The sequence below is a fragment of the Xiphophorus maculatus genome, chromosome 2, assembly GCF_002775205.1.
Source record: "Xiphophorus maculatus strain JP 163 A chromosome 2, X_maculatus-5.0-male, whole genome shotgun sequence".
Lineage (NCBI taxonomy): Eukaryota > Metazoa > Chordata > Actinopteri > Cyprinodontiformes > Poeciliidae > Xiphophorus > Xiphophorus maculatus.
This window is the reverse complement of record NC_036444.1, coordinates 15279527-15307010: the sequence shown is the minus strand read 5'-3', so window position 1 is coordinate 15307010 and position 27484 is coordinate 15279527. Positions and strand designations below refer to the sequence as shown.

The 27484-nt window shown below is 36.8% G+C and overlaps 1 protein-coding gene across 1 annotated transcript; it reads left to right on the top strand.

Annotated features, from left to right (window-relative positions):
- The first annotated feature begins 428 nt into the window (after positions 1 to 428).
- On the top strand, positions 429 to 27484 carry pamr1 (peptidase domain containing associated with muscle regeneration 1). Its single transcript, XM_014469954.2, has 14 exons — positions 429 to 759; positions 10543 to 10719; positions 11757 to 11882; positions 12608 to 12722; positions 16117 to 16334; positions 16978 to 17085; positions 18714 to 18884; positions 19041 to 19232; positions 20364 to 21242; positions 21327 to 21503; positions 21840 to 21906; positions 22071 to 22300; positions 26102 to 26460; positions 26539 to 27484. The coding sequence occupies exons 1-14, from the start codon at positions 603 to 605 to the stop codon at positions 27106 to 27108; spliced, it is 3546 nt and encodes a 1181-aa protein (XP_014325440.2). The 5' UTR covers positions 429 to 602; the 3' UTR covers positions 27109 to 27484.

Here is a 27484-nt window from a genome sequence, read left to right as displayed (position 1 = left end):
GGCTTTTAAACACAGTGGGCGTGCTATTGACTTAATCTCAAATTAATTACTTGTCTTCATTCTATTGTAAAACGCTTACTGCTCTCTGAGACTAAACACAGCTGTGGCATTTTTTGCTTGTGTGAACTTGAATAACACTGACCTCAGGATTTTTTTTACTCGTCAACACACATCCAGTGACAGAGGCATAAATTCTGTCACCGCATAATTGACATGATTGTGGCAGAGAGAGTCTGGAACGCAAACCGGCTGTAATACATTTCAGCTCGGTGTGAACGTGCGTGTGTGTGAGATCATTATGAATTATAAGCATAAAACACTGGCGCTTGCTTTCATTCATCAGCCATGATATTGGTGTTTAAGTGAGGCAAGGGGAGTTTTTCCTTTTTTTTTTTTTCCTGGGAGACCACTGCCAGTGGAACTCCTTTGCAAGGCTGGGCTGTAACTTGAACCCCAGGAGCTGTAAGAGAGGGAGAAACTGAGGGGGAAAGACACTGGGCAAGAAAGAGGAAAATAAAAAGGAGGGGTAGGGAAGGAATGAAAGGCAAAGAGAGAGTAATGTCAGCTGAGTTCAGAAAGTAAACAGAGGCACAGACTGCAGCATGCTGTCTGCGGGACAGGAACAACAGCTGGGGCAAACCCATGGGAGCATTCGGACAATCCGACTGACCAACACCTTTATGTCCAGAAGAGAGGGCTGGCTCCTCTCTGTCTCCCTTATTTTCATCTCTTTGCCCTTGGGGACAGCATGGCCTTACGGTAAGAGCTGTGCTATGATTTACCTTCACTGCACTTGTTTGTGTCCCTCTTCCAATCTCAGAGTTTGTCTTTTCTCATTACCCCAGCATCTGTGCTCTTGCCTTTCCCTCTCCTCTTTTGTCAGTCCAAGCACTCTGTAACAGAAGGATCAGGGGGATGTGACGTCTATTTTATTGCTGTTTTAGTGAATAAAAATACAAGACAGTGCAAGTTCTTGTCTTACATCCTTTATCATGAAACAACAATATGCCTGTGAAGTCTAGTTGAAGATAATTACTCTGTGATGTTCATCTTTTCAGCTGCTTTTGAGAGAATGAGTGGAAATGTTTTTGTTTTGAAAAAATCGGCAACAAAGCAAAAGTCGGATGCCGTCATACATTCCTCGAGGTGAATTTAGGCACTCGGAGTCCAAATAAGCCTGTTGAATCTTGGCACATGTTCCCCATTGTCTCAGACTCCCCTCTTTAAATGCTCAAGCATGCTGTGAGCAGGATTGTCTCTCCCTGCTTACCGTGACCACTTGAACCACTGGAAGACATGACTCACATTTGAGTCAGTAACTCTTTCTAATCTGTGTACCATAAACTGCGTCTAAGACTCCCGACTGAACCTCTGCCCTTTGGTCTGATTCCTCTTAGGGTGCTTCAGTTTCATTAAAAACCCATATGTACAATTAACAAGTAATATTGGCGACTGTGGCATATGGCTGGAAAGAAGCAGTTCCCTTTGGCAGATACTTATGCTGTTGTCAGCTGAATAACTTACTGCATGTCTTGTTTCATAATCAGCTGGTGATAGAACTTCTATTGCACAACATGAAGAAGGTTTCCTCTTAAAAGGAGAGAGAAAAATATCCTCTCTTTGGGGGCTGTTTACACATTTGTTTCTGCTTGCATTTATGACAGTTTGGTCATGTTTTGGTGTCCCTCTTTGGTTTTTTGATGTGCTTAAGACTTCCTATTTGGTATCCCTTGTTCTCTCTCCCTTGTTGTTCTGACAAGCAGAGGTGTGTTTAGTTAAAGCCCACATAGAAATCCTTTTTTGCGTTTCTGGGCAGCGCACACCAGAGAAGCAAGTATTCATGCTCGCATATGTAAAAAATATATCTTAAACCATTTATTTACACACACTGCACAAAAAGAAACATGTTCGTTTACTTACTTTTGGATGCTAAATCGAAACAAATATTTTCTGGTTTAGCTCAGTCAAGATCAACATTATGTCTAGATGTTACGTAAAAAAAAACAGTGACAGAATTTCTCATTTTATTTATATAAATTGAAATACATATACCGTATATATATATATATGGGTATATATAAAACATCTGTGTACACATAAAAAAAAAAACTTTTTAGCTCTGTCCATGCCTCTCCTACAGACCTGAGATCAGAGCTTTGCTTTTTTGCCAAGTGTACTGTTGGTAAAAAAAAAAAATTCTCAAAAAAAACCCAACTTTAATTTTACGTTTATATGGCGACAAAACATATATCCAAACGTCAAGGTCTTTGACTGTGAGTGTATTTATGAACTGTAATTGGGCTTTTTTATGCTACTGCTAAAACAATGGCCTTTTCCTCCCTGTCTGATCTTTCAGCACTTGCAGTTTCCATCCTGTACCGCATAATATTAGGACATTCACATGGTGTTAATACCAGCATTTAATTCTATTGCTTAGATTTCTACCATGCTGTCACGAAAACACAATGTGTGAGGTGTTGGATTAAAGTACAACCAAGCATGTGTCTCCGTCTAACCCAGTTATTGTAAATTACTTATCTGGAGTTTTTGAAGCCATGACTTTGTTTTCTGGGCATTCCCAAATTGTTTACATTTTTAAATTTCTGAATTTTTAGAAAGTTAAAAAAAATAAATAAAAATCCTTTGTTTTCCTGGTGTTAATAATTCCTACTGACCTAAAATAGAAAACATTTAGTCCGTTAAAATATCAAGGAAAAAGGCTGGTCTGCCTTTTTATATCTATTCTATTTAACTGAAAAATTGCTTTCAAATGCATACTTAAACACAGAACGACTAAATTAAGAAGTGTAGCTGCATGATCTATGGTAAATAACAAGGCAACATATTTTAACAAATTCAAGTTTCATATCAGCCTTATAATCTAACGCTTAAAACCAGACACTTTAACTTATATAAGCATTCCATCACACTGTTTACCCACAGAGACAAATAAGGTGGACAGACATTTAATTCTGTTGGTGGTTTCCAGTCTAAGGAACCTACTCAAGTCAACATACGTGGACTGGCCAATCAAATCCTTGCTCTTGGGTATCTTCAGACACACAGTGACCACAGTGCTGCCCTGGGATTTTCCCCTTTTGGATGATAACTAAATCACTCTGACCTCAACATACCAGACAGCTGTTGTGGGCAGTAAGAAAAAGAAATTGTATGCTCCTTTACAACGCAAACCTACACTGTGCTTCCTCTCACAGCTGCTGTAAAAAAGTTATTTTTCCAAAATACATCAGCGTGAAATAAGATTTATTTTGTCAGGGGGTAAAGTATTTACTTAGTTGCATATAAATACTGCCAGTTGTCATTTATAGCAGGAAAATTCCTCCAAAGAAAATTGCCACTGAACTATGGCAAAACAAAAATATAACTGAACTTCTTGTTTATCTGGGCAAGAAGTTCGGTTATAACTAACATCAGATGATCTGATGTTAGTAAGTTGTTTGAAACTCTGAGAAGTTAGATTTTTTTTTTGATTAATTTAAAATGTACTTTGAAACAATAGATCTTGTGTGAAAGATAACATGCATGGTTGCGCTCAAAGGCTATAAATAAATTCAAAAGCATTATCATGCAACAGTCTAAATTTAACATAGTATTCTAAAATGCATTCATTGTGCTATGACACTAGCAATGTCAAACTGTGGAAACAGGTTTGTAAATTCAAAATATATAAAGAAGAAAACTACCACAGGTAGAAACAGTGCCCACTAGTTATGTTATATAACATAATTGCTCATTGCTCACTCTGTGGTTAAGACCTTAATCAAATCAGTTCCATAACATTTCTGACTACGGAGGAAGGTATATAATAGGGTCTCTTCATTAAATTCTCTGCATTGTAGATTGTCCTGTGTAAAGTTTGTATGTGCATTTCCTTCTGGTCTATGCCATTATAGCTCTGACTAAATGTTAAGGGTAATTGTCCTTCTGGTGAACTGTGATCTCACCCTCTATTGCTGCTTCTAGCAGGTTTTCTTCAAGGATTTTCTTGTCCTTGATGAAGAAGCTCATACCCACTGCAAGATTCTACCACTACAGAACTTCACTGCGAGAATAGTCTTTTCAAGTGATTGTTGACACATGTTTGCTGTATTTGTGTCTGTGTCTGGTCAAAACACAGACAGAAAAATAAACAGCAATTTATTAGCTTGCAGATGTGCCACAATTAGTCAATAAAATGACATCAGGCTTGTATAGCGGGTTCTCAAAGTGTGTCTTATGCTTTTAATGGTGTGGTATTAAGCTAGTTTTTGCCCACAACTAACAGCAGCTATTTATGTGCTCCATACTTTGGAGGGCAACATTAGTTTTCACTTCAAGAGTGGTCTTCGTTGTCAAATCCCAAACCGTTCACATTTCAAAGTTTTTTCATGTCAATTTAGAGTCCAGTTTGGCTCTGAACACAACACCTGGATGCTAGTCTAAACTGGAGAAAGAGAAGATTCTCCTGGGAAATTATATGTGAGGAAAACAGGCTCAACATTTGGGTTTTATACTTATCTCACTTTCAAAAGAGGTGCTGTGTAGAAAATAGATTTGCTTCACTCATTTAGTGCAGATGTGGGATCCATAACTCAGTCATGAGGTCAAGTTCATCATCTGCAACACATTTGAAATGTTTTGTATAATCATAGGTTTATATTTAAGTGCATCCTAAAATACAAAACTACCACTGACTTTAAAGTGTTTTTGGCAGTGGTTCAGAAGGTCAAAGGAACACTACTGCAACGAGTCCGAGCAGATGTTCACAAGAGTCATGGGAATTTTTACCTGTTGAATCTGGATCCATACTGAGACAGCTGCCTAAACTCTATAGACATTTCAAGATTGCATAGGACACAGCAGAATTTGATTTCAGTCTCCATTTCCTGTCCATTATGGTTAATTAGAACTCTTTGCAAACGTCTTTGTGCAATCCATATTTTTGCCCATGCTAGCAACCTACTATAGCAGGGACAATGATATATTTAGACAGAAGGTGGTACCAAAGACACAGCAGCTAAAGAAAACAATGACTTGGATGAAGTCAACCAAAAAAAAAAACCAACAAAAAAAAAACAATGGCAATTGGCCTGCATTTGTTTTGCCTCCAAAGCATTTTACCCTTCTATACACACACTCATGTTAAGCTTCACTGTAGCCACAGCTGCACTGGGTAGACCAACATCTAATCAGTCCCACCAAATTGTTTGCCTATCAAGGTCGGTGAAATGTCTTCCCCAAGGCCACTGAGACCAACTTCAGCAGGGATTTGCCGACCAGTTACAGGACAAGTCCCTGCACTCTGAGGTCACAGGAGAAAGTTCACAATGACTTTTTTAAAGGACTACACTGTGGGAAGAAGCTAGGTTATCTTGCAAGTATACATAAATGACTTTAAAGTCACTTTTTTACAGTTCTTTCTTCCTTTCACATTGTGTGTTGACACTGAGAAACCTTAGGCATTATCACCTCCAAGAGGATGTGGTGGAAACTGTATTTTTCCAAGTGTAATGTGGCTGTTCAGTTTAGCTAAAAATAGTATGGAAAAAGGGATGGGCTTGTATGTAAGCTTTGAGGAGCTCAAGTGCACATATGCAGAGCAGGGCTATGTCAAGATAGGCTTGGTCAAGTTTAGTTTGTTGCTCACTAGTAACCTGAAAACTGTTATCTATTGAGAATTATTTGCATGATAAATATTTACTCCCATAACAATCAAAATATGAAATTTTTATGTTACATCTAGTACAGTCTAGATTTTGTATTATTTTTCTAAATCTTTAAAATTTAATATTTAGAAATCTTAGATTCTTAATTTATCTGGTGCATGTGGCTTATACTGTATCTTTGTGACAAGTCAAACAGTCTTCAGGGCCCCCTGCTGGCCTGGAGGTCCTAACTGGAGAACTGTGTACATTATACTTTGGCCAGCTTTGCCAAAATCCCAGTATTTTATGCTTTTAACTAGATGTCAAAAACCTTTTTATGGACTCATGCCATGACTGCTTAACAGTGCATTTAGAAGCTCTGTGTCTGGAATGGAACAAGCAGATACGTCTTACATAAGAGGAGATGAACATCCCCCACAAAAATGTGCACACTTAGCAAGAAAATGTACTGTGAAAAAAAGAAAACTGACCTGATCTTTAAAAATGTTTTATTCCTCAGTGTTTACATCTTGTTTCACTCGCCTACAATCATATTACAACGCATACCATAAGACGTATAATTTTTTTTTACTTTTAATAAAAAGCGATTTCTTTATAGTTAGGGTATCTCTCTGCTGACTGTCAACACCTTTAGTTTGTCTTTAAATTCATATTAGCTGGGGGCAAATGGTAAAATCACAGTTTTGAGGTAAATTATGGGGTGTTGTGCACATCAAAATAATTTGTTCATACTATTTCTTTTTTCTTTTTATTACAGTGTCTGAAATCATTTTAAATGCTTTTGAGAAGTGAACCTAAAAAACATCAGTGATGTAGCAGTAGAAGTGTAATAGTTGTTTGCAGGTCAACAGCTGTGTACAGACGATTTCACACCTGTTTTAACCTTCCAACACCCCCATAAAAATGCACATGACATTTTACCAGTTCAGTCAGCAGCAACCTGCAGGTGTTCAATTGAGTGAACAACCGCAATATTTTTACAGGATGGCAATCTCTTTCATTAGAGGGACAAATTTCAACAGTAAGAAAGAATGTTTTACTCCCTGCAAATGCGCATCAAAGAAAGAGCAGAGAGAGTTCAAGAAAATAAAGACGCATTCCAGCATGTGTCCAACTCTGCGGAGAACTTTCATAATCGTGCTTTGGAGCAAAACATTGCAGCCTTAACAACAAAACTGGATTTCAGCAAAAAAAATGAATACAGTCCAGAATTTATAAACTCTGAACTCTATTTCCTGAGTTAATATAATACTCTGAGTAAGGCACAAGGAATAATGGAAACTGGAAAGGCATTTCTTTAGGAATGAATATTAATTGTTCTGTTGCATTTAAATGCAAACTGGGGGTCTTCTTTTACAATCTCTACACCAACAAAAACATTGGTGTGTAATCACAATACCAGACCTTCTCATGAAGTCCTTTGACTCTTTCATGTTTATGTCCATTAAATCAAGTTTCATGGCCCCTTCAGACCATGTTCTGCAGTCCAGAGGCACACAACCTACATAATGGGGGGAGGTGCTGATGTCAGCACTTCCTAAATCACAATGCAGTAGCCATCACTTCTTTTCAAACACCGTTTATGTCTTGTTGAAAAAAAATCTTTACAAGGTAACAGTGAGGACAAGCTAAATAAAAGCACATTTACTGAGAGTTTTGGTCTCCCACTTCTTAAATGTCTAATTCTTAATTTGCTAGGACAATGTTTAAACCAAAACAAAAACAGTTTTCAACTTTATTTATACAATTAAACTAATGCTAAGTGTTTTGTTTTTAAGTTCAGTAATTCTATTCAACATCTCTTTTTTTTTAAATGACAGTGTTTGTGGTAAGTGAAACAGTAATGAGTGAGAGAAGACTGCAATTAGAAGCCACATTTCTTTGAGGTAGATGGGGGATTATAAATATATCACCAAAGCTCATCATGGTTTGAAGCCAAACTGTCTGTGATGAATTATCCACCGATGCAGTTTGTAAAGTACAAAAATAACTCATTATAGAGTCTTATTTTGTTCTTTGAGTTTTTGTCTCTGTTTTTGTTTAAGGTTTATTCTCAACCAGACCTTCTCGTGAAGTCCTTTGACTCTTTCATGGCAAGGAAAGAGGGAGTGGATTTAGACACCAAACTACCTTGTAAATAACAAGAGAACACAATAGTTTGGCCTGAAAAAGCCTGAATAATCTTTACAACATTGCAACATCTTGCATGTTGAGAATTTCACTTGTGCTTTATTCCCACATATTTCTGTGCTATTGTGGGAATATAACACCAGGCCATTTTTGGAATTCTTTATTTTGTCTGTAAAAAATGATCCATATTTTTTTCCTATTTCCACTTTATGTACAAAACAGAATTTAAGAGGATTGTTAAGAAACTGTATGGTAAACTTTACTAACTAAAAAAATCCTAATTTAGATTGAGGAAAGTTAGCAGAACTTTCCTCAATGTAACAAGCTTTCTTTTCATTCTGTGCTTAAAGGGGCAGCAAAAATGTTTTGAAGTGCAATTCTTTCAAGCTATAATCAGTAACAGCCCCAATACTTGATGTGTAAAGATGTCTTGCTATGAGTTTGCATAAAATTTAAGAATTTCAAACAAAGCAAACAGAAAATACTTACAACTATGGAATAAAACTCATTACCTCATCAGCAGTTTGTGAGTGTGACGGGATAATAATAATAAAAAAAAGAAGACCACAAAAAACACATAAACCTGACTATACCTGGAATAAAAGGCCTCAGTTCCGCAGTAAACCATTACACATTCAATCTTACAGGTAATAATCACCATCAAAATTGTTTAAGCAAATAACCAGTCATATGATCAGATAAAATCACTAAGAAACATATTCAAAACACCTTGCGTCAAAAAAACTCGACACACTCAAGAATAACACACACATATAATCCAAGCGAGTGAAGGTCATAAAGGTTATTTTTTCATTAATGTGGCCTTCCTCCTTTAGTAATGGGAGTCTTGTGTTAAAGTAAATTAAGCTATTAAGATGTTCAGATATCCTCTTTGTACAGCAACTCTGCCCTGGAACATAGACAACCATTTTCTACATATGGTAAGCCTGACATTATAAAGACTGCACACATTAAGAATAAAAGGCAACCAAAAACAGGTTATTTGACTTCTGTTAATATAAATATTTATAGTTAACATAAAAAGAAAGTATATCTTTAAATTGTATTATTACATCTTGCACATACAAACCCTTCAGTAAGTTGTTTTAAATAGCTTTAGATATGTCATCTTTCTGCTTCAGGTAAGGAAACTATTAATGATAATGATGTTACAAAACCCCACTTTACAAAATTGTTTTGAACTAAATAAGGAGTACATCCAGTGTTTTTTTTGTGTGTGTTTTTTTTGCTTTGGTCGCTATGGTGGGGGTTCTAGTCCAAGTTCTGAACATAAACAAAGCTGTGGGGAAACAAGGCGTAAAGTGTACCCTTCAAATTCCAATGTGGCTCCAAGGGGTCCTAACAAAGCATCAGCATGTGAAGAGCTGGGCGTGACGCTGGGCTTGTATAATCCTCCTTTTGCGCCATGTCTTCTCTCAGCAGTCGGCACACATCCCTTTAGACATGCTGTCTAGTAACATGCTGTGGATGTTTGTGGCTCTAATGTTTGATCAGCAAAAATCCACAAAAATGACTGAATAGAAAGTGTGAGCTTCCTTTTTTAGTCCAGAGGGGACAAAGAAAATTAAGATCATCTGCTTTGCATTTCAAGTAAGCCTCATGACATGGGAATTTACATAAATTCCTACAAAATCTGACTGTTATGAAGCTGTACCCTAGTTAATGGCATGACTGATTGTCCTTCTATGTGTGTGCTTTCTGAGGTTGATGCCATATCCACCTAAAAGAAAACACACAATGACCTTGGTTTTGAACAGGAAAGGATATATAGTCAAGAACTTTAACTACACTGTGAAACCCAATAGCTGTCCTCAGAAAACCTGTAGGGAAATCATTTCAATATCATTACAGGATTTACTGTCAGCAATATGTCGATGCATGTTTCTGGACAAAATACTTGAGTGGGCTACAGTTCTGTGGAACTGAACTGAGACGCAATTTATGATATCATTACTGTGGAAGCAATAGGGTGGATTCACAACATTCCAAGGCATCTGTGTTTTTCTCCAGTTGATCGTGATCCTTTGAGAGATTTATCACTATTTTCTTGCCTTGGTAAGTCCACTTCTTTGCTTGTATCAGTGGAGCCGAAACTTCACATCGAGAAAAGACAGAGCTAGCATGTTGTTGTGGTTTTTGCAAATCCATGGCTAAGAGCAAAGAAGTCATTATGTTTGTGGGACCGGAGGGACGTACAATATGTTGCCCTGTTGCTGTGCCAAGTTTGAAGTGCAGCCCCTGCTCATCTGCCACAAGAGCATTTCACTTGTCTGTTTTAGCTTTTAAATACACTGTTACATAATATGGAAACTCAGACTCAAACATCTTTGACTGATTTCAGATCTAATCAAACATAACATTTATTGGGTTAAGAATTTACAAACACGGACTGTCTTTGTACTTGCATTCATGCAGAGAGTAATCACTTGAATCTGTCTTCCATTGTGTTTACTTTTCCATTCTTTTTGATGAAGTAACACGCAGAGGGGGTAAGCTGCAGAGGGCTCTTTTATTCGCCTAGAAAGGCTCTTGAAATCAAAGTGAAATTAAGGGGCAGAGAAGCCCAGCAGCAGAGACAAACACAAATTAATCCATAGCCCACAACGAACCACTTTTTCACAAGAGTAGTCATGTTACTGGGCATGTATTCTCCATGTCTGGTTCACTTTAATCTTTTTTTTCTTTCCTGCATGTATTTCTAACCTATATGTATCATGCTGTTCAGATTACAGGTACTTGTACAACCACTGCCCAGGTCCAGAGTGGAGCGTTATGTGCAGAGGCTGCTGTGAGTACGACGTTATCCGCTGTAAGTGTCCCCTCCAGGGTACTCAGGTTGGCTATGCTGTGCCCTGCTGCCGCAATGCAATCAACGAGTGCGACCCCTGTATCATCCATCCAGGTAATGCCACTTTAAATGCAGACACATATGGACACAATCCTTAGTTTAACATTAGCTTTATAGATGTTGTGACCTGTTGCCCAAGCTGACTGAGAGACTGAATTACTGTGGAATTTGTTTATTTTTCTCCTAATTTCCGATCTCTAGAACCAATTTCCATTTGCTGTTTTAACTGCCACTGATCACTAATAAGGAGTTAACTGAAGTGCAATTTTTTCTTTTATTGTATTTTTTGTGTTTTCCTTTATAAACCCAGTTGTTTTAGTATGGTCAATGATGTCTTCCAATAGCATAAAAGCAGCAGTCAAACTTTAAAATTTATTTTTGACTTTTAACATTAATTAGCACAACATCATGGTGGGCTGCTAGTGAAATGACGTAGTGACCCAACCAGCAGGCTTAGCTAGTTTTCTGGGGGAATCCCTGCATGTATATGTGCAAACTGAGGCCTTTAAACATGAATGGGAGTTTTAAAAGCTTTTGTTTTCTACATGCCTATTCCCTGTGGAATAATGTCATCTTTTTTTCACAGCATGAATTTGCTCATTATCTCTTTCATGAGGAAAAAGCAGCTGTTTCAATTTAAAATACCTTCATAGCAGTTTTACACAAAAATGGTGTTTCAACACCATAATCATAAATTTTCATTGGTAAACGCCCAGCCCTATTGTTGTTAAAATTCATACCACTCCTCAAGTTGTACGTGGCTTTTCACACTTTATGAACAGGCTGGCCTCCTAAGTGAAAATCCATCCATAAAGGAAACCATTTCTAAAAAATTTTTTTAAGAACCAGCAGCATGTGTTTGTGTTTTGCTTTAGTGACAGTTGAGCCTAATGGGTTTAACAGCGTTGAAGCAAAAGAAACATTTACAGGGTTTGGTAGAGAACAGCTACCTTGCTCCTCTCATAAAAAGTTCCATTTTCCTGTATAAACACACACACGCACACACACCAACTAACAGGAGCTTACTTAAAAATAGTATGGCGAACACCCTCGTAACTGAAATATTGCTTCCTGTTCTACATCTGTTGCAGGATGCAGCATTTTTGAGAACTGTAAGCGTTGTAACAACGGAACGTGGGGGCCCCAAGATAACTTCTTTATTAATGGAAAATACTGCGCTGAGTGTCGCCCCGGCTGGTCTGGAGGAGATTGCATGAGTAAGTTTTCTTAATCCTCTCTGGTAGCTTCTCTGTTTCTGTAAGTCAAATTAAACTGAGGCTTCCATATGTTTCTTTATTTCTTCCTCATTGATTTGTCTTAAGCTGGAACTACTATGCCATCTTGGATCTTAGCCAGAACCCCAGGGCTTTTTCCACAAACAGATGAATGACAAATCAGAGTCAATAATCTGCACCCCCATAAAACAACATAATATATAGCAATGAGTCTTTTATACGCAAATATTCTACCAGGGGGTACAACTTACACAGAATGGATTTGATTATAAGCAGATGCCCAAGAATGTTTGTCAATCTCTGTTTTTCTCTTTATGTGTTGTTTATTTCTCTTCTGCTTCTACAATTATTTTGAAAACTTAAAAAGGAACAATTTTTCATTCCTTGAAATAATTAAGCCACAGTTAAAAATGTAGCATTGGAGCAGTGGAGGGAGCATGCAACCCAGGTACAGAGTCCTCAATCCTCAATGCGGTTGTCACGGGTTCGAATCCCAGCCACTTGACCTTTGCCAAATGTCTTCTCCCCTCTCTCATACATGTGTGTCATATTTATTCTTTTTTACATCTATGTCGACCATGAGTCTGCTGAATAAATTAAACCTACGTTCTTGACAATCTACTGTGAAATAAAGGCCGCTAGAGCCAAATCATCCATAAAAAAAGAAAAAAAAAAGAAAAGCAGCACTGATTTTATGTTTGTTTCAGAGTGTGGAGGAGTTATCCGTAAACGGCAGGGCCATTTGGTTCTTGAGAGCTACCCCAACAATGCAAGGTGTGAGTGGACCATACAAGTGGAAAAACCGTTTACTATTGAAATCAGGTAAGGCATCAAACAGTTATTTTCACATTTTCTTGTCTGCTATGTGATACGGCTGTATAGTTAGACAGATAGTTATGTTACATCTCTATAGCATTGATACACAATGTTAACGTGTGGTCTCAATCTAAAACTTACTTGTAGGATGTTTTCTTCCCTATCAAATGGCCTTTATTATAAATTTATAGAAACCAGGACATTCTGCACAGTTCTAATATTACAATTTATTTTGCACCAATCAAAAACAATGACATTCTAATTAATATAAGGGTAAAAAAGCACCTCTTACTTGTTTTTAAAACTGGTAATGTGTCATTATTAAGTTTCATGGAGGACCTAAACACAGAGATTTACTGTTGCAAAAACAGAGTTCTTTTAATGATGAATAACAAAATAATCAAGAGACTTGAGAGTTGAATGCACTGAAGAGCAGAGCATGGAACAAAACAGGAGATGAGAAACCAGAAGAACCCAGCAGGGAATGACAAAAAGAAAGACGCTTAAATGAAGAATGTGGTAGCTGACAAGAAAGCAGGAGGTTGATGACAAACTGAGTGCAGCTGTGAAGGAAGGCAAACAAGTAGACTGAGAGATGAATAATTAACACTAATGAGCAGAACAGAGACTCAAAGAAAAAATGAAAACAAGGGGTAAAGAAAACTGCTGATTCAAGAGAACAAAATCCAATGGCATAAAAAACAGAACACAAGTATAAACAAAATAAATACCAAGGAATTAACTCATATGGCAACACCTTAAATTTCAACAATAGGACAAACAGAAATGAAGGGCAAGACCTAGAAAACAAAATAAACAAGAAGGAAATCATCAAAACACAATTGGAAACAGGTCTACCACCAATACTTTTAAGACTTTATGAAAGGCAATTAGTTCAGACACAATACATAGTGTCCATAGCTAGAGATAGCTGTACCCGACTTCATGTGTTTCTATAAAACTGTGGAAAACTGTGGAACTTCTGCTATAGACATTGTTTTTAGAAAACTTAAAATGAAAGCAGTTTTATTATGTTCTCATATTTACTTCTAATGATAAGGTATGATCCCACACAATGGTTTAATAAGTCTGGCAGAAATACTGCCATATTAATTGCATCTCATGGGATCTAAATTAATAATAGAAGTTTAATTTAATAGACATGTATTTAAAGTAAGTTTAATAGCTGCAATTTCAAACTTGCACGCAAGCCAGAGGACAAGTTCACAACCTGTGAGGATTGGTTAACATAACAAAATGGATTACATTCTCAATGATAGAAAGTATATTTAAAGTTGGTATTAAGTCTATTAAAACATGGAAAGTAGTTTCTGTATGTGAACAGTCCATCATGCAGATGCTCTGCATTTTGTTTTAATTTGCTGCTTACAGATTTAAGCCGTACTTTCCAAAGAAAATCCTAGCAGATTCTTAGAAAAGGTTATGAGAATTCACAAAATGACCACTTTGTTACAATAACTTTGAAATTACAAAAACAGATTTTGTGTGGTCAAAGTTAATGGTATATTCAACGACAATCTGAAATAGCCATTACTAAATGCCCTCCTTTCTTTAAATTTCCACTTTGCTCAAGTATTTCTGCACAATGTGTTTTGTGGAATGGCAAGTTTATAGCAGAATTTGAAAACCATAACTGACCACATTTTTCAGGAAAAGTCATTATTTCTCTGTGCCATGGTAACTTTCTATTTCTGTACCTGTTTCTCATTTCACATTAACAGTTTTACAAGCAAGTTTTTGAACAGAGATTTAGCAAGACCACATTCAGGCTGAAAATTCAATAACTTTTTTTTCCTGTTAAAAATTAAGTTATTGGACAATATTCAAATTAACATGTCTCAACTGCAAGTCATATTAGTCAGTAGAAGCTGCAGCAGAACAACCTTCATTCGTGACTGTCTGATATTATGGAAAACCTAGAAATGTTTAATCTTAATTATCAGATTTTTCTGATTTTCTTGATTGTTCTCAAAATCACTTGCCGATACAAAGTAAATAAAGTATCTAACTTTCTCCTTACATTATTAAATTCACTTAAAATCACATTAAGATCCTAAAGCGGCTCTCTTTTTAGAGCACACACTGTTCTGAAAATAATTTTATTAATTTCACTTAAAGGTCTGTTTAAGTTATTAACAGTTGTATTACTTATTTTGGAAGTAATGCGCAATTAACATGTTTCGGCAACATCAAGGAAAATATTTAACAGGCTTTCAACAGCTGGTAATTGTAATTAGAGTGATGTACATGGTGAATAAGTTCAAAGGAAAGCAGATAATATTGTTTAGCTAAATACAGCAATGTAACAGAACATACAGAGATTTTTATTTGAATAAAAATAAAAATGAATATGGCTTATCCATTAAGAAATCAATGCGGTGCCAGAAATGGTAAAAAAAAAAAAAAAAGAAAAAGCAAAGTTGGGGATTGGAATATGGCTTTGTTGCTAAGTGATGATTATCTCGCCATATTCATGTTTAATGTAAACAAAGTTATAGCTAGTAAATACATGTAAGTGTTATATTAATCATTACTCAGAACCCTCCATCTTGCTTTTATTAGGATAATCAAAATATCTTAATCCTTATCATTGTTTTCATACCAAAAAAAAAGCAAACAAAACAATCTGCACAATCAGTGGAAATTATTTTATCTAATAATGGTAAGTAATTTGTATTTCAAACACAGATAAATAAGATCAAGGTTACTTAGTAATCAGAAAAACTCTTTTGCCATATTTTCTGAAACTGCCATTATGCAGTGAGTGTTTCTGTGATACGGCAGCCTATGAAAGCAAACCAGGGAAACTCTGGTGCCATGGTTCTCTCAGAGATTCTTAAGCTGTTTTCAGGTTGGATTTAAAAACAAACAAAAAAAGAAACGAATCATTGTTGTTTGTAACCAAAAAGAATAAAAGGCAGCAGGAATCCAAGAACCATTATGTGGCAGCACTGATTGCTAGATTCTGCATGCAGAACCAATTATGCAGTTAGATGGCTTGGGAGGCTGAGTTTAAGCACGTAACAGAGGAATGAATGGGGCCTAATTGCTGACAGAAACTGTTCCACTTAAATTTCTTCAATCTGATGTTCGACCTCCGCTTTAACCATATTTAGTAGTGGTAGTAGGGTTGCTCCAGAGAAGTAGGAGTGGGAAAAAGGTTTCTTAAGAATCATCAGTTCTCATCTCTGCTGTTGGAGCACCAATGTAAATGCCCACAGTGAAACCAGTTTGACACAGTCATAGCATGAGAATATATTTTTATATTCTGAAAAAAAAAAGTTTAAGTGCATCATTAAAACCCAAAATGATATTAATAGCCATGATGAACTACATGAACCTTTGACTGCAACTATGCTTCTGATTTCTGTGCTTACAGGTTTATGATGCTGAGTCTGGAATTTCACCCTTCCTGTCGCTATGACTTTGTAGAGGTACGTGATGGAGACAGCATCAACTCTCGTGTCATTGGTAGATTCTGCGGGAACAATCGACCTGCCGCACTCCAGAGCTCTGGCAACACTTTGCACATTTTGTTTGTTTCTGATGGTTATAAGAATTTTGATGGATTCTTCGCTACTTTCCAAGAAAATTCAGGTGGGTCATCTACAAGAGAAAATTAAAGCAGTGTTGCACCCACTTAAATGAATAAATGTAGTGACCAGCTGCATCAACCCTTGCCTTGGCTATTACCCAAGAGAACAATTTTCACCAAAACCAAGTCTTAGTTCTGTAAATGAGAACTGTGTCATATGCAATAAATAAAAGGGCATTTGTGAAGTTAAACTCAATGAATAAAGAGGCTCTTTAAAGCCTCCACAACAGATACAAACAAGAAATAAGTTTCCATGGCACACTGTGTCCGTGGCCTTTTTAAATGCCTATAATACTGCACGACTGGCACCTACATGTTACAGCAAAGGCCTTCGTCACGCTATTGAGTCTGTTATTAGTCAGTTGGGAAAACAAAAAACCTTCTTTCCAGAAACGTCTTATTTTTTTTAACTTACAAACCTACAGCAAACACGCACACACACGCACACACACATCAATTACTAGCAGCCAAGTCAAAAGTTGTAAAAGTAAACTGAGGCTGTTTTGTGTAAAATGCCCACATGCATTTAAAAAAGACTTCAGCTTTTAACATGAAGGATGTAATATATTATGGACGGGCATTTATGTGTGTGTGATTAATCCTTAATTATGGCTGTATCTCAGTGTCATATTTTCCTGTCAACAGCTTGCAGCTCATCCCCTTGCCTGCATGATGGGACTTGTATTCTGGACACTTCCTACACTTACCACTGTGCCTGTCTAGCTGGCTATACGGGGAAGAGGTGTGAAAATGGTAGGTGTTTAGGATTTATTACTGCAAACAAAATGCTTATAGTTGTTTACAGTATTTACAACGTGTTCAGGTTTTGACTGAGAGAATCCATCCTTGAATATTTAATTTCATGTGGCATGGACTGTACTGAGCCTTAGGAAATAAAATAAGATGGAATAACTATTTCAGTAATTCTAAAAGGAGACACACCTAGTTACAGCATACTTATCAAGAACATATTTATTCATTGAAGCTTTTTTTCTCTTGTGTTTCTACCCTGAGTCAGCCAGTGATTCACTGTCATGAGGGAAATGCTTGTGGTCTGGACCGAGTTCCTAGCAGCTGCCTCCAACATCTGAAGTTCTCAAGAAATCCAAAATTAGTTTTTACCCAAAAATCTGAAATCCACCCAATTAATCAGTTTTCCTGATTCAAGGGAGGACACATTAAAACAATAAATGTTGTAATTATTTTAGTTGTGGACAGACACCCTACACCACAAAAGTATTCACATCCCATTTTTCTATTTCAAAAAAATCTAATGTTAATAAAAAGGAAAATTTATATAATTAGACTTTAAGTTAGAAAGATGTAGTACAGTGTGACAGGTATTTTTATTCACAACCCTGTGATTTCCTGTGATAACACCCACCTAATTAGTAAACAGAGTTTATTTTTGTGAAACTGTGCCTGACTTTTGTAATGCTCCAGCTCGATGGTAGGTTTGCTGTTGTGCTATACATTTTTATTCTATTTTTTTGTATTCTTTTTACATGATGAAATAAATATTTTGTCATGATATCTTCAAGATAGAAAATTGTTTTGATCCTTTGGCATCTGAGTCATATTGGTAAACTCTGTTTAATGATAATAAAAGATTTAGAGACCACAGGAAAATATGCCCAGATTATAAATTTGCTTTCCAAGTCACAAAGCCAAAGACAGTTTCTTGGAGATGTTGCAGTTCACATCAACACATAAATTTTCCTGAGAGATTACCTGACACGGAGAACTGCAGTTTTAATGTACTTTCTTCGTGACCTTAACTCTTGGTGTTGCAGGTCTTTTAGGATTAATATGGATGTAGAAATTGCATGCTAGAATCTGCACAACAATTCTAATATCCAACACAGGAACAATTGAGTTTTTTATCTGTTCCACAACCATTTTATCAGTTTGTCTCACTTCAGTTCATAAATGCTACTTTACGACAGTGGAAAGTTGAGCAGTTTGACTACGGCTCTTTTATTGCATCTATTTCTGGCAAATTTACAAGCCATGTGTGAAAGTTTTGCTGTGAACTGTTCACACTTTACCATGATGGGTGAAATTAATTGTAAACAAGCCCCCGTGATAGCAGGGTACGCTTTAAAATCTTTGGAACTTTCTTAGTGGAAAGCAAATGATATGTTTAACTTTTGTCAGTCATTGCATGTGGGCAAAAACCAAAATGATGTGACTGCATTGATTTGTGTTTTCGTAGTTGTTTAGAACATTAAACAACTATGAATACAATAAAACAAAGTTTGAGACATTCAAGATGCCTTCTATACATCATAATTGTGAACATGCACTATTTGTTTATGAAAGAGGAAATGAAAGCAGCATGTTTTCATTAATAAACTGTGCAAGTCTGTATTTCCTCTTAGTGGTGGGATGCCACAGGCCTCCAGTGCCCAAACATGGTTCTACAGAGGGCCTGTTTCTACATTCTGGTTCTCGCATCACTTACCGCTGTGACCCGGGCTTTGAACTGCGGGGGTTTCGTACTGCCATCTGCCTGACCGATGGCACCTGGAGTGCAACAGCACCTGAATGTGGTAAGATAAAATATGGGATTTAGTTTCTTCCAAATAGTAACAGTTGTGGATTTGGGTAGTCAGTGTGGTACTCTCTTGTTTTTGTGACCTTTTCACGCAGCCTGAGGGATGATGTAGATCATGGAAAATAGCTTGATTTTCTTCCCTTGTCTCTAGTGCCAGTGGAAAGAGTCTGTACTTTACCACCCAAGCCAGTAAATGGTGACCACCTGTTGGTGTATGGACCAAATGATGTCCTCATAGCACTCCAGTATATGTGCAACCAGCCCTATGAACTCATTGGGATCTCCCAGAGAACCTGCCTCCCAAACAACACCTGGAGTGGGACTCCTCCTTTTTGCTCTAAAGGTCAGACTATGTTTCCTACAACATAAAAATAACACAAAAACAATCCGACTGTGGGTCAAATATTTACGTATCAATCAATTTTTTTTATAAAGATATCTTTGAAGAAATAAGTTAAAAAGATGTTCAGCATTAAGACAAAATTCTGATCCAAGCCTGTTTTACAGACCGCTTGTTGAAGTCTAAAAAAGTAATCATACCTATTACATGACATAATGTAACATGACATTATGTGTAATTTACTAGCATTTTATGTGACAGAAGTAGTGCACATATGGTTTCCAAAAATGTGTAAAAATAAAAAAACTGAAGTGCATTTGAATTCAGCAATACTTAGTGCATCTTTTGCTGCCTTTGCAGGTGTCTGTTTGCTCCAGCTTTGCATATCTCAACACAAAAATGTTTGCCATCTCTGCTTTGTAAAGTTTCACAAAGCTCAGAGAGATTGGAGAGAGTTTCTGTGAATACAATTTTTCAACTCTTGCAAGAATCTGGATTTTGACTTGAACATTCCAACTCATTATTCATCTTGATTCTAAACCACTTCAATGGCTGGTTCAGGTTATTTTTCTAATAGAACACAAACCTCACTAATAAATGTTTGTGTCGGCTTTTCTTGAAGAATTGTTCTGTGTTTAGCTTCATTTCCCCCCTTCAATTCATCACCTTCACTAACCCTACTAAAGAAAACTATCCCCAGCATTAAGCCTCCCATCAACAGTTTTTGCAGTTAGTGTAACATGTTAAAGTGATGTAAAGTTTTTTGTCACACCCTAAATACAACCACTAAATATGTACTTTAAAAGATACTGTCTTTTTTTAATTTTTTTGCTAGACCAGAGGACCTATTTCAGTATTTTTCCAACATGCCAGTCCTAGTGGTGAACTAATAATTGACATGTCGACAGATTTTCCTGTTATGACCGGAAATAGCTTGATCATTTGTTAAAGAAAAAATATATATATGTCATTCTCTGTGTACTTCACAATTCATGCTGGTCTAACAGATGACATCCATATAATATATATTTGCCCTTTTTGGTTGCAATGTGATGATACTTAAAAAACCTTGAGGGATGTGGGAACTGTTCCAAGTGTCTCTCTTAAGATCTTTTCCTTTTCTTTCATCCACAGTGAATAACACTCTAACTGAGTCTGAAAAAGATAAAAATAAAGTGCAAGAGGCAGACACTGGCAGGGGAGTAGATATAGAGAGTGAGAAAGATAACAGTAAAGCTAAAGAGATACCTCAACAAAACACAACAGAAAAAGGAAGTGCTGGCAGGGAAGATATATACTCTTGGGTAGAGAACACAACATCAGTGGACACTGAAGATAAATACACTAAAACAGTTCCAGAAAATACTGTCGACAAAGGTAAGGATGAAGGTGATTTAGAAGAAACAAATACTGGATCAGAGAGGCCCAGCGAAGACAAAAAAATTGAAGTGGATCCTAAAAGCACTGACAGCAGGGATAACACAGTTGAGGAAAAAGAACCAGAGGGACCAAAGGCACCAGAGAAAAAGGAAGAAAGTTCAGACCCTGAGCCAGAGAAAGGGAAGGCTAACAACACAGAAATAGTGCCAAAAAAAGACAAAGGGCAAGAAGAGAAGCAACGAAAAGATGAGCAAATTAATGGAAAGAGAGACCCAGATAAATTTGGCCCAAATGACACAAAACTGAAGACGAATGTGTCTGAGGGTGACACCACTGCGGAAACATTTGAGCTGGATTTGACAAAGAACAGCACAAACTCTCCGAACTCAAAGGATGCAAAGAAAGAAAATAACACCACTGGATCTCCGACGACAGTGAGGAAAATTGATCCCTCTCGAATTAATGTGACACAGTACACTTTGTACAGAGCAAATGGGGAAAATGGGAAAACAAAGGAAAAATCTCTTACTACCAAAGACGAAACCGAAAAAGATTCCTTAGAAAAAACTAAGGAGTTGGAAAGAAAGAAGGAAGAAAGAGAAAAAGACAAAGAAGTCAACCAGAGCCAAACAGGCAAGAGTTTTATTTAAAAAGAAAAACACAAAAACAAATGTTCTGAGTTTTTAAACTCATCTACAGTGTGTTCCATTTTTGCAGAGAGGAGGTGTCCTCCTCTTCCCCGCTTGTACAACGGCTACCACCAGGTGGTGCCAGGGTTGGATCTAGAAACTATGGAGTTTATGTGCAACCACTCATATGCTCTCAGCGGCGATAAAAGGCGAACCTGTCAGCCAGATGGTACCTGGAGTGGCAAGCAGCCCTTCTGTCTCAGAGGTACTGGTACCTTATGTTTATTTTAGTTTGGTCTAAATGTTCTGGAGATTTTTGCCAGTGATAAAAAAGGGAAAATCTCTTTTACTCTCCCGATGAATGTAAGAAAGAGGCAACAATCCAAAGCAGACTAAAAGTAGTAAATGCTCCAGAGCACTCTCATCCTGCAAAGAACAATTTCCATTGTTACAATTCCTATGTTTTATATTAGTTGAGAGGTTTTACATACACTTTTAAAGAGTTGTTATTACCTTTTTAAAACCTGATGTCAATTCAATTTTACTGTTTGTATCGGACGTGCTCTGAAAATATTATTATTATTATTGTTATTATTCACAGCATGTCGAGAACCCAAAGTATCAGAACTGGTCAAGCAAAAAATTTTGCCACCACATGTACCGTCCAGGTATGCTTATTAATGTTTTCACACAAATATATTGAAGTAAAAGTAATTGACCTGCCAGAACACTACTTAAAATGGTTAACTTGTAGATCAGAAAGAAACTCTTTTTTTCAGTACTTGCACGAAAAAGCTTCTTTTTTTTTTCAAGCGGTTATTTTGCCCCACAGGAAGACGATCGTCCACAGGCTCCTTTCCTCTGCAGTCAACCAGAAGCTCCAGGCTGTGGGGCCCACTAAAAGTTCCCCAGTGCTTCCTCAGTTATCCCAGGGTTTCCATCATCTTTACACCCATATTGAGTATGAGTGTGCTTCTCAGTATTATCATCACTTTGGCAGCGCTCGGCGCACATGTTTAAAGACAGGGAAATGGAGCGGACGCCATGTCTCATGTTCACCAGGTGAGGGCAGCAGGGCTTCACTTATGGTCATGAGGTAGAAGAAGATGCACAGTTCACTACTGCTGCTTTGATATATTTGCAATCATAAAAGGCCATTAGATAATTTCTTGACAGTTTACTATTTATAAATGTTTAGGATTAGGCAATGTCAAAGGACGTAAATATTTATTAAAAAAATATTTATCCTTCTCATGCTTTTAACTATTTTAATAGCTTTTACAATTTTTATTCTGCACAACATATACTTTAATATTTAAGCAATGTAGCTTTTAACTGTATCCACTGTTTTAACAACATTACAGTATTTTATCTCTTACACAAAAAAAACTACAAACTGCTCCGTTAATACTGTCTCTTCATGCAACCATTTACTCATTGAGTTTGACAACATTGTTTCTGTGTTATTGAAATAACCCATAAAGAAAAGACACCAGAAAATGTCTTTTACCATTTCAAAAGTGAAAAATACAATAAGTTCAAAATGAATTCAATCTCTAGTCCTTCAACTGTTTCTCAGCTAGCTCAACACTAATGCTAATGTTCGCTCGCATTAGCATTAGTTAGCCTCCAGAAATGCGTCCCGTTTTCTACACAATGTCAATCCGAAGCTGTACAAAGTGACCCACCAGTTGACTCTCGAGTCTATAACCTCTTAATTCTTAAAGGACACCGCATTTATGCATCAAAATACATTTTTACTGACCTGCGATATGAAAAAGACGAGACACACACGTTGAGCTCCTTTTACCTTCTACAGGAAGATTTATTCTTCTGGTGTGCTCAATCTTTTCTTGGTCACCAACGCGTCAGCGCCCCTAGCGGCCATGTGTAGAATTGCACGGACTAACTGAAATAACACTACAGCACTTATTACGATGAGAAATTAAAGATACAAAATGAAAAATTATGTTGGGGTGCCTATTTTCTTACTTCTTGGTTTTGTTTACTAACAACTTGTTTTTTACCCCTCTACAATATACGTGTATTAAAACAGATCAATTTTAAAAAATAAAATAATTTTGCTGGTGGCTTAGGTTTTTTTTTTCCGTTCTCATGGTATGCTTGTCTATTAAAGAGCAAGTACAGAGCTAACACCTAGACAGAACTAAACCAAGACACAAATGTAATGTTGCCATCTTGAAAAGGCAAGAAAATCCCACGTTTGGGTAAAAACCTCGTACCACTTTACAATAATATTCCCAATATAAAGAATTTATACATTTATAAGAATGTATAAGCAATATACTGATTCACACTGAAGGCTTTTCGTACACTGACTTAAAACCAATTATTCACAAGAAACTAGTCTGCTCTTAAACCACTACTGGGTTAATAGCTGAATAGTTAACTATTCATTAGACAATTATGTAGTAGTGCAATTGCACCAGGTATTTTGGCACCAAAATGTTTGTAATTAGTTGCAGAGAGAAGGTAACAGTTTGTAACAATGTAATATTGCAAGCAAAATAGAACATGTCAAAATAAAATGAACTTTCTACTACATCATAATGAATGATATAAACAATAAAATGCCTTTCAAGTGAAGGCTCTTTAATAGACAACCATGTTGCTGACTTTTTTAAGGAGCACATGGAAGCACAGCAGTACATCCCATTAATGAAGAGATGTCATTTATAACACTTTTAATACATATGGGGGACTAAAGTGCATCAGGACAGTGCAAATAATTTAATCTTAGCTCTTGATAGGCTTTTCTTTGTTGATGATGCTTCTGGATGAAAATTTAGAAAAGGATTAAGCATCAACTGCCCACCAGATGGCGCCAGCGTAGGTTGTTTAATAGAAAATTACTAAAGAGGGTTGTAAAATAATTTTAATATCCCTTTAGCTACTGGAATGCATTGCCTTTTAGACTGGTTTACTGTACACCAGAGACACTGGTCATCCGTTTTATAGTCATAATGGAATAACAAAGGTTTATGAATTACAATACTCTTGAAGATTGTAGTTATTGCATTTTAGTATATGAGATTTGTTCTTACATGCAAATGTTTGCTTTGTCATGGCCTCATTCTATCTTTCTGTGTCAATAACCTGAAGACGCTATGGGGGTTATCTAAAGTAGATAAGATTTTAAGTTTGCATAACTTCTCAATGAAAGACTGCTGCAGTAAAAAAGATTAAAATATGCCTTTATGGTTTTTTCTGAGAAATGTGGAGCTAACTGACTGCTTGAGATAAACACCAGGCCCAATGCAATGGATGGATGTAAATTCAACTGTTGCAAAAAAAAAAACTAACCACAAGTTGTGGGATTGAAGACAATAATCTAGAAAATCTCGTTTTGTTTAATATGTCTCCGTTTGATTTGTATTGAATGCAATGCTTGATTTACAGATGGTTTAAACTGGAATGATTTGAGATTAATTATTATGTAGTATGTCCGATGTGTCTTTTGATGATCATAAGGAAGCAACGTTTAAAACATTTTCACATAGACCCACAAAGCAAGTTTTTATTGTTCTTAAATATGATCATATCATTTTACAGAACACAGATCTATTTTTTGCCTTTGTTTTATTTATTTATACAAGCAGTTCAGTAAAAAAAAAAACTGATAATAAAACTGTAACTGATGTGTAATACTGAATTAAGAAATAAATATAAAGAGACTTTAAAACAATACTATCTTTTATTTAAAAGGTTTTCATGTAAGCTGCAATTAAATTTTCATTTTATCACTACTAGAGCACTGCTCTTCTTTTTGTCATGAGCAACAGCAGCATTTTATAAAAATGCACTATTCAAGAATGTAATAAAAAAATCAATTATTCATACCTCTAGCTGTTAAGTGGAAGGAAACAGGTATATCATTTTAAATAAGTAAATAAGTATGAAATGCCTGTGTATTTATCTTCCTGCTTTTGTCTGAGGTATTTGGACACTTGGACAGACTCCATTACATTAAGCCGCTGGCTGTATGTTTAGAATATCTGGCCTTGGAATGGAATGCCAGATAAATCTGTATTTTTCAAACAAATAATCTCTTTACCCCCTATAATATGTACTATTTATGTTCATAGGCTGTGCTTGATTTTATTTAGAAGTACATAAAAGTGCAAATACTTGCAATCCTTTCAAATTGTTATTCTTCTGATTCACAATTATTCTTCATATCTGTTATCTGCTGGTAAAATCCCAACAAAATCCATTGAAATGTGCAGTTGTAGCATCAGAAAATTGAACAAGCTTAAGGGGTCTTAATACTATTAAAGGACAGTTGTTTATGGAGTGTATTGAATAAATATATAATACATTTCAGATGATTAAAAAAGAAGTAAAACCAGTACGTAGATGAGCTGGTTAGGACATGTACAGAGGAGAGATGGTGAATACATTGGTAGAAGGATGCTGATGCTGGAACTGCCAGGCAGGAGACCTAGAGGAAGACCAAAGAGGAGCTTTATAGATGAAGTGAAAGAGGACATGAAGTGGAGTGATGAGGAAGATAGGGTTACTTGGAGACAGATGACTCGATGTGGCAACCTATAAAAGGAAAAGCTGAAAGAAAAATAAGTCAAACAAGTAGTTAAGCATTTATCTTATTTTATTTTTCTGTCTTTTAGATTATTAGTCAGATAGGCAAAATAAATTATTGCTGGCATTTGACATTGCCAACTATGGCACTGGTTTGCTTTTTATCTGTCTTCAAAGGAAATAAAATCATTAAAAGTCTGTAAGTTCTTAATTCAGTCTTTATTTAAGTAATTTCTTTCTGTATCTTCCTGTTTCGCCTTGATAATAGCCTCACTTCTCGTTTTGTTTCTTCCTTTTTGGCAGTCTGTGGGAAACATGTAAACTTTGACCCAGAGAGGCCAGAAGAGGCTCACTGGCCCTGGCTGGCGGCCATATACCGCCGCTCCCTCAAGGAGACAGAGACTAAGGTGACAAAAGGAAGCAACCAGGACGAAACACTGAAGAAAGATGCTGGAGACAGAAGTAGCAACCTAAATCAGGCCTCTGACTGGCAGCTTGTCTGCAGCGGGGCTCTGGTTAACCAAAGGAGTCTGGTAGTTGCAGCTCACTGTGTGACAGAGCTTGGAAAGATGTATCCTGTGGATACAGCCACCATCAAGGTGGTCGTTGGGAAGCACTACCGCAATGACCGCAGGGAAAATAAGGGTCCTCAACACCTCAGGGTAAGCTTCTGGATGTTTTATTTTCCAATTTTGCTCTGCAAGAAATCTAATAAAGTTACAAATCTCTTTCTCTCTTAGGTGAGCTCCATTGCTGTGCATCCTAATTACGATCCTAATATTCTTGACTCTGACATTGCTGTTATCAAGTTATTCGACAAGGCAAGAATTGGAGAAAAAGTCTTGCCGCTCTGCCTGTCAGAGAACGAGGAGGAAGAGGTTACATCAGATCAAGGGCTTGTGACAGGCTGGTCTCCATTGCAGGATTCTAGTTTGGGCCGTGAGGAAAAGGCAAGGGTTGGGTTGGTTCACCTTGCTGATATAGTCCCGTGTGAGCATCAGTATGCCCGTAACGGTGTGCCGGTCAGTGTTACAGACAATATGTTATGTGCAAGCCAAAAACCTGACTATGGTCCATCTAACATATGTCCGTCTGACACTGGGGGCATCCTTGTCCTCCCTGCCAACTCTGGGAACCAGGTCAGCTATAATTCAAAGTTCTCTCAGGTGCAAAAGGACAACAGAGGCTTGTGGAGACTCCTGGGACTGGTGAGCTTTGGCTATGATCAGGGGGAATGTGATCCTGAACTCTACACAGTTTACACACGTGTGGATAACTTTAAAGACTGGATTGAGAGCAACATCAAATAAAGACCTGGTCTCAGAGTACTCATTCTGTCCAATGTCTAACGCAAAAGGGCATTTTCCAAGTAAATGCAGACGCAACACTGGACAATATAATGCTTTAAGTGAATTGGCGTGGTAGCAAACCTAGATGTGTTAAGCAATTACCTCTTCCTCTGAATAGCTCAAAGTTTGGGTGCCTTAGACTAATGTTAAAGACTTGAAAATGACCAGAAAACAATTCAGATGATCATTCTAACTAATAAAGGTTTGGATTGTAATATCTATTAAGTCAGTGTTCTGAATAATAACAGAACTAATGGTGCAAAAGATGTATATAATGTATTAAAAGACATAATGTAAAATGTTGCATTTTTTAAATAAAGAAAATAGTGTGTTAAAA